This window comes from Ammodytes marinus (assembly GCF_949987685.1).
Source record: "Ammodytes marinus genome assembly, chromosome: 16".
In the NCBI taxonomy this organism is placed as follows: domain Eukaryota; kingdom Metazoa; phylum Chordata; class Actinopteri; order Uranoscopiformes; family Ammodytidae; genus Ammodytes; species Ammodytes marinus.
In genome coordinates, this window is record NC_137220.1 from 13,275,192 (window position 1) to 13,289,650 (window position 14,459).

The window sequence follows — 14,459 nt, forward strand, 5'->3', positions numbered from 1 at the left end:
TAAGTGCATACCAACGTAATGTGCCCATCCACTATTATTAGGTCCTTGCCACAGTGATGGTAATATTTCAATCCAAACTTTAGGTGCACATGAACAGAAAGAGCTTCTCCCGTTTTAGCGTGCACTTCCAAATCTAGGATGACATAAACCTAAGTTCCAAAAGGTCAAAGGATCACAAGTATATTAAGGGTGTCCTCCTCTGGAATCAGTTTGATAACTGCACACATTAAAGGGGCACTGTGGAGTTTCAGGGCAGGGGGACTTGTTTACATTTGCTGAGCCTGCCAAACCCAAAGTTACAGCACCTTTAATCTCTGTCAGACATAGCGTGTGTGTTTGATGTGACATCATCATTGACGCTACCTGCTGCGTGTTATGTCTTGTATGAGCATTCATTGTGGTCGCTGTGATTTTTTTCCTTCATGTTTACTTTGTATAATCTTAATTGTATGAACTGCTTTGTCCTTGCCTTTATCTGTACTTTCTTGTATGGGCTTGCTCCAATTGTGTGCGGTATGATTGTATGTCTTTCTCCATTGTGCTTAGGATTGATGTTATCTATTTCTTTTAAACAATTGTATTTTAGGGTGCCTACTGTCATGACAACTGGCCAGGGACCATAGCTGGAAAAAAAGCTTTCTAGACTTAAGGTGCTCCTTTTACTGTATAGTTAAATAAAGTGGACTTCCCACCAAATTATAAACGAATAAACTAAACTAAACGTTTTAATTGGACTCTTTTCATAACGTGGTTGTACTAAGGGCATGATAAATGGTTGGCTTAGTGGTAATTGCAATAATATTCCTTTATAAATCAATTATAAGCAAATAATAAAAACAGCTTTTGAGTCTCTTGGCAGGTTGTAAAAAAACGGTTTGACCATCTTTTTCTAATCATTCAATCTACTCAACCCCTGTAAACCCAAATCTTAAATAATGAGTTATAACTGCAGACCTAATGGCTTATTAATTAGAAGTGAGAACCTTATTAATTACGAACATGTTTGGCAATATATATGTAGGCCTATTTTAAAAAATGCATGCCAACTACAGTTTAAGGACGTTGCATAGGCTAACAGTAAAGGGTTAAAAAGAAAAAAGAAAAGTGAGTGCCCTTCTCATTGGTTGGTTGTTGTGCATGGCTGTATATAAAGGGGGAGTGACTGCCTCGTCCACAGCTGACACTGCACCGGAGTCTGTAAGAATGTCTGAAAACCAGCGAGGGCTCGTGTATCTGATCACCGGAGGTTGCGGTTTCCTCGGGAGGCACCTGTTGAGGGTTTTACTGGAGAAGGGGGAGAATCTGGCCGAGGTGCGCGTGTTCGACAAACACATTGACGCAAGTTTAAATGGACACAGCACAGGTAAGACGACCTTTGCACGCGACGTTCTTTGTTAGTTCTGCTCTGGTTCTACTCCCTATTATCGAAGTGGGACACGTTGTAAAGATAAAACTCAAAACAATTCTAAATTCACATTAGTGTTACTTCAATTCGACATGCATACGTTTTGCTATGGAGCTGTTGCTTTTATTTAATTTCAGTTTTTAAATCCGGTTCACTGGTTAAAGCATCGGCATTTCTTCCCTATGATTTCTGCTTGAAGAGGATCACATTGTATCTGAAAATTCATAGCCTTATTGTCATCTTTAAAAAATCATGAAAAAACCATAGATGGAAAAAACATAGCATCTTCGTTAGATGTAATACAATGTATCGTGTGTGCAGTGTTATGATCGATTTGAATATTACAAAATAAAAATTGCCTAAGTAGCCCCAACTAAACTTGAAAAATATGAAAAATGTGCTTCCTGACTTGTGGAAACTTTTATGTAGCCTACCGGTATGTGGTGTAATTTCAGTGGTTTTTCCAATGCTCATTTGCATGGTTTTTCCCTACATTTATCTCTGTCTCTCTCTATTGCTGTCCAAATGATAAACCTCCCTTTATATTAGTAATAGCCCTACTGTAACCTATCTTGTGGAATTGCCTTATGGATGCCAACACGTGCCAACTGTTTGAATAAGTGCTGTAAATTATATATGCTCACTAAAATAAACTGGGTTGGGTTAAAAAAAAAATAACCCAACCTTAAGCAGAACACAATTGGACATCTAAAATAGAAGAAGTTGACCCATTGTTCTGTAGTTTGAGAGGAGGAGATGGTGAATTTGGCTGAGCTGCAGCTGAATGCTGTGTCTATCTATATGGAAAATATTAACATAGCCTGACAATAATTCCCCTCACATCATGCTGGACTGTCCCAGGGTCACTGTGCAGACAGGACAGCTGGTGTGAATCCAGGATAGCCAACACCCTATTATTTCCTGTGCCAGGATAGAGCTGTCTTTACTTGTCATTAAACCTATTGACAAAAAGAATACCTAGGAGTGGTGACCTTAGGCGTTCACAGGCTGACATTTCTGGTTTTTGAGGAGTTTAAAACGTGGGAAAACTTCACTTAAGTAAACTAATCAAAAGTTGAACAGGTTTTTTCTTCATGGTTAGAAAGCATGGAAGAAGTTGCATTAGATACAATAAATTCAGTGTTGGGGAGTAGTTAAATGCTTGTAGTTTAACTACAATTTGCAGTAGCTTGCTGGTAGTTCAACTATTCATATTTGGATAGTGATTCAGGGAGTTAAATTAGTTTTCTGCCATTTGCTTGTGTAGTTAAGTATGGAAAATACAAACTTTTATTGGGCTATATACATTTTTTAATTTTAAGATTGCTTCTCTAATTGAACCCCCATCGATGAGCCCCTTCAGTTTCTGCTATAAACTTTGTGGCATATTTTTGCTGGCATGTGAATTTTTTGTATTATATTTTGTCAGAATTTCATATCACATGTACATGGTCAATTTGAACATTTTGACAAAGAAGTTTGAACTACTAAGTAGTTTTGGTTAACCAAACTACAATAGATTCCTCCCGAGGGAAGTTTGTAGTTCAACTTCTCAGTGTGAAGTCATTGGAAGTTTGAAAATCTATCCTTTTGCAGTAGATTCCCCATCACTGAACACTAGACACAATAAATTACACTGAACAGAAGTCACCGTTTCCCTTCCTCAGTGTCAGGAATTACCACGAATGGTGCCTCTAGCCCACAGTGGAAAATGCTTTGTTCAGCTTTCATCACTTTCATCACACGGACTGGGACCTTTTGTTGATGAAGGGACGTTAGGGCGCCTGAGAGATCAGCTAACAGTAACAAGAGAATGAGTCTTCATGTTACCGCCTCATTTACAGTCTATGCTCACAGCCCATCGAGGAAAATTGCACGTTGAGTCATGTGTGGTTGATTTTAATTGGTGAACACATCTGTAATTAAATATCCATGGTGTAAATAAAGTTACAGATGTGAATGCAAACTGCATGAGGAGTGTCTGAATTGCAACACAGTCCCAACTCAATGTTCTAAAGTCCAGTAGACCCTTCCCATGTCAGATACGGGACTGTCTTCTCGTTATCTGTCGGTATGTCAAGGACAGCGCAAGAGAGCCGAGATAATCCACATTCGAAGACCTTCATAAACCCCGAAGCTATTGAACATTGTTGCCTTAATGAGAAGCATCATGAAATCCCACAAACTATTTATCTGGTGTGAGAGAGTTTGGTGTGATGATAAAATGTATACTACAGTAGGTAATTACTAGGTTAGCTAAAAACACAAGATCTGGGTTTTTCTTTAATACATCATTATTTCCCAGTTGAAGATGTAGCCTACTTTGTGTATTGTTGGTGAATAGAGACTAGTTTCCGCCTTTTTTCTGATGTATTTACATGCCTCTGGGTTCTTAGGAAAACAGCCCTGATCCGGGCTATCTCATTCAATATCACTCAGTTTTGACTGTCTTTCCTGTCTCTCCCTTTTAGAGCGGACACAGGTGGTGGTCATACAGGGCGACATCACAGACTACAGCAGTGTTGTGGAGGCTTCACGCGGGGCTGACGTGGTCATACACACAGCCAGCCTGGTGGATGTCTGGCACAGGATCCCAGAGACGCTCATCTACTCCGTCAACGTCACTGGTGAGACCGCAAGGGAGTGGCAATTATTACAAGGGAAAGGGATGGGATGGTTTATTCAGTTTCATGAGTGTTTTACTGCAGGAAACCACAAAACAGAGGAAACCCACGCCTGGAATATTTTCAAGGACTTGTTTTAAAACCTTGGTTTATTGAATCGCGGTCGTAAATATGTTATGCTGAATATTAAGACAATTGGCCATAAGCCAGTGGTGTTGACCATACCTGGTGTGACATTACTTTCTGATACTCAAACCTGTGAATTATAAGCATAGTGTTCATTGTTTTGTTTTAATTGAATACTAACTTGTTAACTTTTTTGTTTTTGGGAAAGTAATGGTTAATTTAAAGCTACACTGTATTGCAGAGTAAAGCATGGTAGGTCACCCTGCTCTTAACTACTTAACCCTATTAGTTTGTGTTTCAATGGCGTGGTAAGTGTCACATGATGTATAATATAAAGGTTGTTTTAGAGCCTGAAAATAATTCAAGTCTTATATTCACTAAATAATCTTGGCCTTATCTTCTGGCAACTCCCCGCACCAGACTCAAGACCTTTGGGGACAGGGCCTTTTGTGCGTCTGCCCCCACTCTGTGGAATCTGCTCCCCCTCCATATCCGCTGTGCCACTTCAGTGGAGTCCTTCAAAAAGCTCCTGAAGGCACACCTCTTCTCAGAGGCCTATGACCTCTAACCCGCCCCCACCCCCCTGTGTACACAATCACTGTACTTCCCCCCTTTTTTGTGAAGCGACCTTGGGTACCTTGAAAGGCGCTATATAAATTCAAATTATTATTATTATTATTATTATTATTCTATGTGAGCCATGGGTATCTTAATGAACCGACAGAGTTTCCCTCTCTTTTTGGAACAATAACAAATCTATCGTCAGACTTATCCCTCCAAACGTTGCTAAGGATTCATAGATCTTGGTGGCCAATGCTGTATGCAAGTATGGAGCACATCGGGTGATTTTGAATGAACGTTACTTATGCTTATTTAAATCAAGACAGAGAATAATGGATGGTAAGTGAACTGTGTTGCATACCGGTATTTTTCGTGTGTGTCTCAGGGTTAATGTCCGTCAGTGGCATGTGGTGAGGCTTAGGTCTGACCGAACATAGTCTGCAGTGATTCAGCAAATACACAAAAGAAACTTTTGTCATCTGTTAGTGCAGACTCATCTGTACGCTTTTCAAATAGTCCCTCTGTTGATAGGAGTACAACAGACCCTTTTACAGATACCGAAATTTAATTGATGACTTACTATGTCTGGAATTTGTCTGATTTAATATTATTGTTTCACCTGAAAATCTTTATCTTAATCAAACGTGTTGTTTGTTTTTTCCACCTGTATAAAACTGAGGATTTGTCTTGAACTCTGTTTCTCTCAGTTAGCAGAGTGGTTCAGTCTGGACTCCTCCAGTTCAGAAATATAACAAGAATTTGATATGTTTCCTCTGTGCATATTTCAGAATACTTTTAACTCCCTCTTCATCTCAGATGAAATCTCACTTGCTATCCTCCCAGCTGTTACCTCTGTATAAGAGTTGAAAACATTATACTTCGAAGTTATTATACTTCCTATTTATATTTACAGATGCTGAGGCTCTGTGTATTCTGGCATTCAGATTGTGTGCATAGCACAGACTCTAACCGCTACTTGAGCTAGTGTGCGTCAGTGAAAGACACTCCTGAAGACCTTGTCGTCAGGAGTGCCATATCCTCCGGGCACTAGAGTGCACTTACAAAACCAGTTTTATTTTTCTATTCATCAGTAATTGTTTGACAAAAAATATGTTTTATTCTATAGTAAATCCCCCCCCGTCCCCCCAACTATTGTCATTGAAAAATTTGGAGTGGTCTTCCAATTTCCAGAGTATTAGAAATTGGGTAGATGTCCGACATAGACATAAATACTTCAAGTCGTAGGGCCACATTTTTATTGTTTAGTCTTTGTGTCGTCAGGTATTTTTCTGCAGGTTTCCTGTCCATCTGCGGATGTTTATGTCTGTTTGAAGTTCTGAATCTGTTTTCTCGCATGGTTACAAAGGCAAATTAAGTGTAAAGCCAGAATAGTCATTCCTGAAAGATTCCAGGACAGACTAATCAGGGATATCTTTTCATCGTCTGCCAAACTGGACCAGATGTAACTCTGCCTGTGGCCTTTGTCCCTTTCCCCTCTTCTCCCTGTATGTATGGACAAACTAACTTCAGGCTACTTAAAGTTTAAATATGGAAAACTGCAAACCATATTTATTTCCTCAGCATGTCAACTTCATAAAGAATGTGAAAAACTTGTTTTCTTCCCCTCAGCTAAACGGAAAACAAAGGGATTTCGTGCCACACAATATTATTTCCTGTGGATCTTCTTCTTGTGCGTCCGATTGTAATTTCAAGACTTTCATCCCGTTCTTTGATTCCAGTACAAATAAGCATTGAAAACGTTCACGTTTTAGGCTGTCAACTCTGTTTGCAAACACACTTAAGAAATCCAGCTGTGCCAGAAGCAGTCGCGTGGCTTTGGAAAATTGAGAAGCTTATGTGTTGCCCAATAAAACCGAGTCTAATTCAGCCAACCCCTACATCCTCAATCTCTTAAATGACAATGTTTCCTCTCTCCTCAGGAACGGAAAATGTTATAAATGCCTGTGTGGAGTGCGGCATCCAGTCCCTGGTCTACACCAGTAGCATGGAAGTAATCGGTCCCAACATGAACAGAGAGCCCTTCATCAGGTGAAGCTCAAAGAATATAATTATGTTTACTTGTTGTTTTTTTAACTCTGTTTGATTTTATCCTTCTGACCAAGTGACCCAGTGTCAAAGACAAAGTGTTGCCAACATGGTAGCTCTTTACACCTCCTTCCTGGGAAATTCTTTATCTATTGCAGTCACGTTTCGGTGGTGACTATCTTGTTACATTTTCTCTTGAATGCACCATTACAGGAAACATGAGGCATGTACAGAAAAGATATGATCAGTTGCATACACCATGCACAGTATTCAGTATGTTAGCTATCTAATCTCAAGGTCTTTTTTTAAGTGTAAAGAATCTGAAATGAAAACCACATTGGAGCAATTGTCCACATCCAGAGTTGTTATTTATTTTACTGTCACACTGACAATGTTTCACAAAATTTCTTCAGCTTTAACTCCAAACAAGCTTTACCAGATGACATCATGATGACATCATGACATCTATAATAGGCCTGCTGCTCACTGCTCAGTGTGAGTTCCTAAGTAAAGCATGACAAATGTTTGTTACATAACACTCGCATGTCTTTCTTTTGTTAAAGTTGCAGTGCGTAAAAGGAATTGTGGCTTTTCAGAACAGAACTTGTAGGAATGGAATATAATATTCATAAGTATATTTTAATTATTGTATAATCGCTTGAAAATAAAAGTTGTTTCTTTTGTTACCTTAGAATGAGCCTTTTCTATCTACATAGTAGCGGTGCGACGCAATGTAGCATTGCCTTGTTTCTACTGTAGCACAGAACGTACAAACTTAATGGCCTTAAGGCCAGGACACACCGGCCCGATAATCGCCGTCGTAGAGTCGGGAGGGTGCGGGGACACGAATCGGTCGTTGTAGATGTCGTCGGGCTTCTTTTGAGCCGATTGAACATGTTCAATCGGCGGCGGACAGTCTTTCAGTTGGAGCAATTTGATTTGTGGAGGGCTAGCGAATCAGTGAAGCCCGGAAGTGAGGCGGGTAGCACAAACAGCTAACAACAGTTAGCCATCGTTTTAATGTGTTTGTTTGTTTCGTTCAGTGAGTACTCGCATGCATCAACCCTTGTTGACTGCTCGACACCATGCTCGACACTCTCTGCTAAAAATTGTGCTCTTTATGGTCCATAAATATAAATACGTATTTCTATCTATGTTTATGGTCTAGAGAGCCGTCCCATCATTTCCGGCTTCCGTATTTTTTCGGGCCACAATACAGATTAGCGCCGCCTGCTGTTATGGAGACATTATGTCCCGCGCAAGCGCAGAGCGTACGGAAAATCAGCAGTCGGTTTGGTGTGTTCTTTGCACTTTTTTGGCCGCGACGGGAAGACTGGAGCTCCCTGAATCGGCAGTCACCATTTTCGGGTAATCGGACTGGTGTGTCCTGGCCTTTACACGTTATTATCTAAAGTCTGTAGAAAGCACAAAGTAATACATAACTAGATACATATTCACCTCATCACTTGATATTGTAGAAAGACTTGAGGCATCGGTGGAAAATCCCATCTTTAATAACAATTTTCTTGCCCTTGAATGCCACCGTAGCGTCTGTAAATTTGTTGCGTCATAGTGATGCAATCTAGAACTTTCACCACTAGATGCTACCAAAATACACCTTATTACACACGACCCCTTTAAATACTAAATCTCAAATTATACTTGTGCACTGTTGACAAAATGATAGGAGTGGCATTTTGGTACAGTGTTCATAAATGTTCAAATTTAAAATTTGGGCCCTGATTTTCCTCCTGTGGTGGTAGCTGCTGCACTGGGGGTCCACTGTTTCTGACATTTGGAACAATGCTGTAACTGTCCCCAGGGCTATGCATTGTTCTTTCCTGAATAATTGCGCAATACTTATTGGGCAAGGAAATCATCATGCAGAGATCAAAAGAGATGACAAAGAATTGGTGTTGTGAGTAAGACCTATGTGGTGAATGAACGTGTGCATTCACCACATGTCTCTAAGCACAGTTTATTTAGAACTGGTATAGCCAGTTGGTTAGACTATTTACAGGTATGTGTTCCAGTGTTTAAGTGCATACTTAAACAGTGGTTTGACATGTGATTGCCCAACACTTTGTATAATCTCATTCTCCTATGAACTACACTTGATCTGCTCTTGTTTGAGGTGTACTTTTTGAGTTTATATAGATAAAATATGAACGCCACGATTTGCAAAACAGTGGTAGGCCAATGTTCCTTTTCAAAGATGTGGGTCTTGGATACCAAAAGCAAGAGATACAAAATATTTGTGGCAAACATTAAGCATTTTTTTGCCATTAGCAGAATTCATGACAGATGTCCAGATGGTTCGTTTTGGTGTTTGTTTGAAAGTTTTTATGTGCATATGGTTTTGCAGGTACATAGCTACAGCTGCACGCCAGAAAGGTATTTGGCATTCTCTGTTTACGTCAGTGTAAGAAAGAACCCTTTGTCCCTCCTGTCGGGAACACAGACTCTGCCCTAGCTCTTCAAATACAAACAAGTTGAGATGAAATCCAGAAAAAGTATGCATGGGCAATTGACGTTCTTCTCACGTTCTACCTCTATATCTCTCCATTGCTCTTGCTGAGCTACAGTTGCCCATTTGTCCCGCTTAAACACATTCCTCTCACACATGTGGCAAGGTCAAGAAAACACTTTTTGCTTTCTCCTGAGCAATCCTGTAACTTTTTGATGTTTTTTTTTCTACAGAGGCAACGAAGACACACCATACCAAGTCAAACACACCATGGCCTATCCCAGGAGCAAGTCAAAGGCAGAGAAAATTGTGCTTGAAGCTAATGGAACCAAGGTACGATATTATTTATTATAATAATATCGCAAATAAATAATTTTTCTACTGTCACAATCTTAGAAGTGGCAAGATTTTTAGAGCCAAATAAAAGTAGAAGCTGATTAAAATAACAGTGATGAAATACAGTATGAATCACAAAACTTTAATGATGCAACAAAATGGATTTTATTGGCAGCATTATTTGTTTGGAGAACAAAAATGCTCAATTTTTGGTTAAATGCTGTATTTCATTAGGCTTAAAAGTGGAATCAGTCAATATTTATGTTGTATAAAGCCAGAGTAAAAATCTTCAATTCATTTTTACATCATATTAGTCTAAAGTTTTTACAGAACAGATTTGTAAGTGCTTTAGAAGTTGAGTTTTTGTTTCATAGTATTGAAAAAAAATAATGTTGAGAGAATGGTCGTTAAAGATGTTTGTATAAGAGAAATATCCAGACAAAATAGACAAGGTTTAGTTTAAAATAAACACTTTCATATAAATGTTGTACTTAATTTTTTTTTTTATATTAGCATGAAAGAAGTGATATGGAAGCAAATCTCGAAAGTGACCAGTGCTTGAAAAAAACAATTCCGGATGTGACTTGTCCTAAGACTGAATAACCCTATCTAAAAGCTGTTGGTGTTTGTTTGTGCATGTTACTGTTGTATGATTTGTTGGATTCTGGGAAAACATAAGGGAATTTCTTGTGTAACTTTTGCCACAAAATCCAAGCCCATCCCTGTGGCCTTTCTGTGGTGTCACTGCTACTACAATCAAAATCCACAAAAATGTACCATTAGTTTATTTTTATTTTTATGTACTTTCTCTTGTCTGAGTCCTTACACCAAATCCTGGTTTCGTTTCCTGTCAAGGTTAAAGGTGGAAACAGTTTATACACATGCTCTCTGAGGCCTACCGGGATCTACGGCGAGGGGCACGAGCTGATGATGGATTTCTACAAGCAGGGTTTAAAGAGGGGAGGCTTGATTATCGGAGGTGTCCCAGAAGACTCTGAACATGGGCGGGTCTATGCAGGTAAAATGACTATCTGAATGAAATGACAGAGACTTGAAATTACATGTTTGGTTTGTGTGTTGTGACAACAACTTGATCACTCATGTGCAAATGAGTTTCCCAATGTAGCCTGGGAGTCTTGAGCAAGTTCCATTTTATTTTAAGTAGAGCGTGAATACTTGTGTTCACCAGCTAAAGTACAGTCGCCATGCAAAAGCACTTCCTCTGCATTTTAAGGAAACGTTCTTTGTATTTGATAGATTTACTACCAGTCTAGATGCTAATTTAAAAATCTCTGATGGTCTCTGTCTCCTCAACAACTGCTACTCATTGAGTGAAAAGCACAAGGTCTGTTACATCAAAGATGACCAGATATAGTCCAACATGAACATTGGGAGTGATCCAATCCAGATTGTACTTTGTTGTAATCATTAAACCATGTAAATAGTATCAGCCAGAACCGATGTAAACAGCAATACGAACACATCATAAAATGACTCATGACACATGTGATACTTTTAAAAAAAAATGAGCCTCAACATGCTGGTTTCAGTGCTTAATGAGTGTTTGTTATTTAGTCAGCTCTCTGTAGCCTGTGACTAAATTAGTTGTCATCAAACTGTCATTTCAGCGTGAGTAACAACTCGCATGCATATATATATATTTATAGCCCCCACAGCAGATGCTGTTTCAGAACTGTGACATCCTGTTTAAGGCAAACTTTAACATGAAAAGGAACTATCTAGAATGCAAGCTAAGTTCACTATCAGTTCATCAGACCGTGAAGGTCTTTCGTAAACCGTAGCAATGTGTTCAGCTGACGTTAAAGACAATGTTGCCTTAATGTGGTTGGAAACATGAAGCAAGGAAGCACATTTACTCAAGTGTACTTAGGCACAATGTCAGAAATACTGTGGCCTTAACGTCACTAGATTTATCAGACGGCAGAAGTGGAGATTGTTACGTGATATTCAACTAGTTTATATTACTGTATAAAATGTTGTCCACAATGTCTTGATTTAGCCTGATGACATAAATTGACAATATTTAAAAGAATAATTCAATTTGAGCTAAAAAAAAAGAAAAGTGAAACAACATCCCCAGATGTACATTTTATACAGTAGTTGAACATGTATGAGGTGCACTGCAAGAACATGTTCTTCAGACGGACTACTTTTGTCTACTTATAAGTATTCGCAGTCATCTCTCACAGTATTAGAAAACACAGGTTTCAAAACAGGCCATAAAATAGTCTGTAGAAGGGAATGTGACTCGGTGTGACAGAGAAGTGATGAACAAGGCAAGGCAAGTTTATTAATATAGCACAATTCAAACACAAGGCCACTCAAAGTGCTTTACAGGGGCAAGATTAAAATACATAAAACACATTAGAAGACATTTAAAAGTGAATGAATAGAAGTAAAACATTTAAATAAAATAAAAAGTACAGGTTAAAATGGAAACAGAAAAGTCTTCAGACTCGATTTAAAAGAAACAAGGAAACCTTCTTCACACTAACTACATTTACTTTTGGCACTCCAGTTCATTTTTCCTGCTCAAGTATTTCTAGTAATGCAATTGTGCAAAATTTAATCTGCAATTCTTGTTTTTATGTTGCTAGGCAATGTGGCCTGGATGCATCTTCTTGCAGCCCGCGCCCTAAGGGAGCGCCCGCAGTCGGTTGGAGGTGAAGCTTTCTTCTGCTACGATGACTCGCCCTACAAGAGCTATGAGGACTTCAACATGCTCTTCCTCTCCACGTTTAACTTCCGAAGGGTCCGCATGCCCGTCCTGCTGCTCTGGTTCCTGGCTATGGTAAATGACCTGCTCCGCTGGATACTGAGCCCCGTGCACAATTATACGCCACTGCTGAACAGTTACACCTTGGCCGTGGCTTGTACCTCTTTCACCATTAAAACAGACAAAGCGCTACGTCACTTTGAGTACAGCCCCCTGTACGACTGGGACCAATGTCGAGCACGCACACAGAAATGGGTCGACACGTTTCCGAAGGATAACCTCAAAGATTGTTAATGTGAACTCAACTACTGTAATGCACATCGGAAGATACTATGTGGAAATGAAGGACTCCGGATATAATGGAATGACATATATAAGTTGACAATAAAAATCAAACAGTATTTATCGTGTAAAAATAACACTTTCGTTGTTATATTTGTGTGATACACAAGTACAATGTGTTAAGAAACAAAACACAATAACGGCTATTGTTCAGATGACACACATACGTAAAAATCCTCCTAGGATTAATTATTGGATTAATTTAATTAGTGTTGGGGCCTATGTTAACATTTATACTACTAACATATTTAACATTTGTAACTATGTTAATTATGACAACTGTAAACACAATTTACAAGCATTAACTAAATGTATATGAACTTAACATTAGTATGTAGTAATATATATTTCATAATTTAAAGAGTGTGATTTTGTTAATAATGACATAGTGAGAAATGTCTCATGTATAGTTTGTTAAATTTGTAACTTTTAATAAAGCGTATTTAATATATTCTACATGGTTTTACTTGTTGTGTTTTAGCACTTGATTTATGTCACAGCTGCATTTTCCAAATATTATACAGCCTGGAGAACAGACCCGTGCCCTTAAATAATAATTCAATGTCCATATGTGTCACCATTTCCACATCATAGGGAGTTCCTCACCACTGGATTTCCATGGAGACAATACACTTTGTTTATCCACAATGTAAGATTGAGTTTCTTTGTGTACATCTGTTGAAACCTGTTGTTATATTCTATGACAACCAGCTAGGTAGCCTTTATTTATATGACTAAGACTTAGTATATGGGAGTTCCCTTGAAGAAACACTTTGACAATGTTCCAACATGCCTTGGTGTCCCCGCATACCTAAGGTTTTCCATGGCAATCCTCACAACATTTACATGCCTGCTACTATAAAACGAAAGCAGATGAATGACTCACAGTCACAATCCCCCTTAATCTCTCCAAAAACAACTTCAAATTGTGGATCTTGTAATGATTAAGTATGTTTAAACCTATATTTGTTTTTTGTCTGTCGATGTAGCACAACGGCATTATACTGGTGATAACTGTATGTTATGATACATATAATTGGTCTGATTCAAAAAATTATGACGTAGAAAGGTTTCCTAAGTGTCATTCCAATGAAACCTTAATGAACCGTTTCAGCATTCACGTAAAAGCTTTGTTTATTTATGGGTATGGTGCCATCTACTGGTACAACGAAAACATACCAATCAGTGAAACTTAATGGATAAGGCAAGGCAAGCACAATTCAGACTCAAGGCCATTCAAAGTGCTTTACATGGGCATAACATATGCCTTTAAGAAGTAGTAAAAACAAAGGAAATACATCAAGATTCAAGATTTGACATTAAACATTTAGACAGCGATGTAGAATGGCTGCAATGAAAAAGGCTATATAGAAGAAGACTGATCTTTTGTATCTTCTATATTTTAACTTCAATCTTTTTAACCTCTTGTTTTAAAGTTACCTTCTTTCTTCTAACTTATTAATTGGGTGCTTTATGCTTACACCTGTTAATGGCATATATTTTTATAATATAAACACATCTTAACACATTTAATTTGCACTTTTTTTTAAGTCTGAGCTTGCCGCCCAACGTTGTGTGTTCCTCTTTGTAAATTTTTATTTACTTTCTTTTATTTTGCATCGCTGAAGGGAGCCTGAGAATCAAAATATTTGGATTGCCAAAGGGCCTAAAGATGTTAATAAGCAACCGGCTAATCTTGCATATCTACACAAATGTTCATCAATATGCACTGTCCCTTTTTACAATAAATAAATCTCAAGGACTGGTTGTGCATGTGTAACATAGCCTATACGATCTTGAATCCTACAAATAAAC

The 14,459-nt window shown here is 38.5% G+C and overlaps 1 protein-coding gene across 1 annotated transcript; it reads left to right on the forward strand.

Moving 5' to 3' along the window:
• Positions 1 to 1,189: 1,189 nt before the first annotated feature.
• hsd3b7 (hydroxy-delta-5-steroid dehydrogenase, 3 beta- and steroid delta-isomerase) lies at positions 1,190 to 13,078 on the forward strand. The gene is made up of 6 exons (XM_080044260.1): positions 1,190 to 1,363; positions 3,877 to 4,032; positions 6,657 to 6,765; positions 9,463 to 9,562; positions 10,421 to 10,583; positions 12,184 to 13,078. Exons 1-6 carry the CDS (start codon positions 1,204 to 1,206, stop codon positions 12,594 to 12,596), a joined length of 1,101 nt encoding a protein of 366 aa, XP_079900386.1. The 5' UTR covers positions 1,190 to 1,203; the 3' UTR covers positions 12,597 to 13,078.
• Positions 13,079 to 14,459: the final 1,381 nt, after the last annotated feature.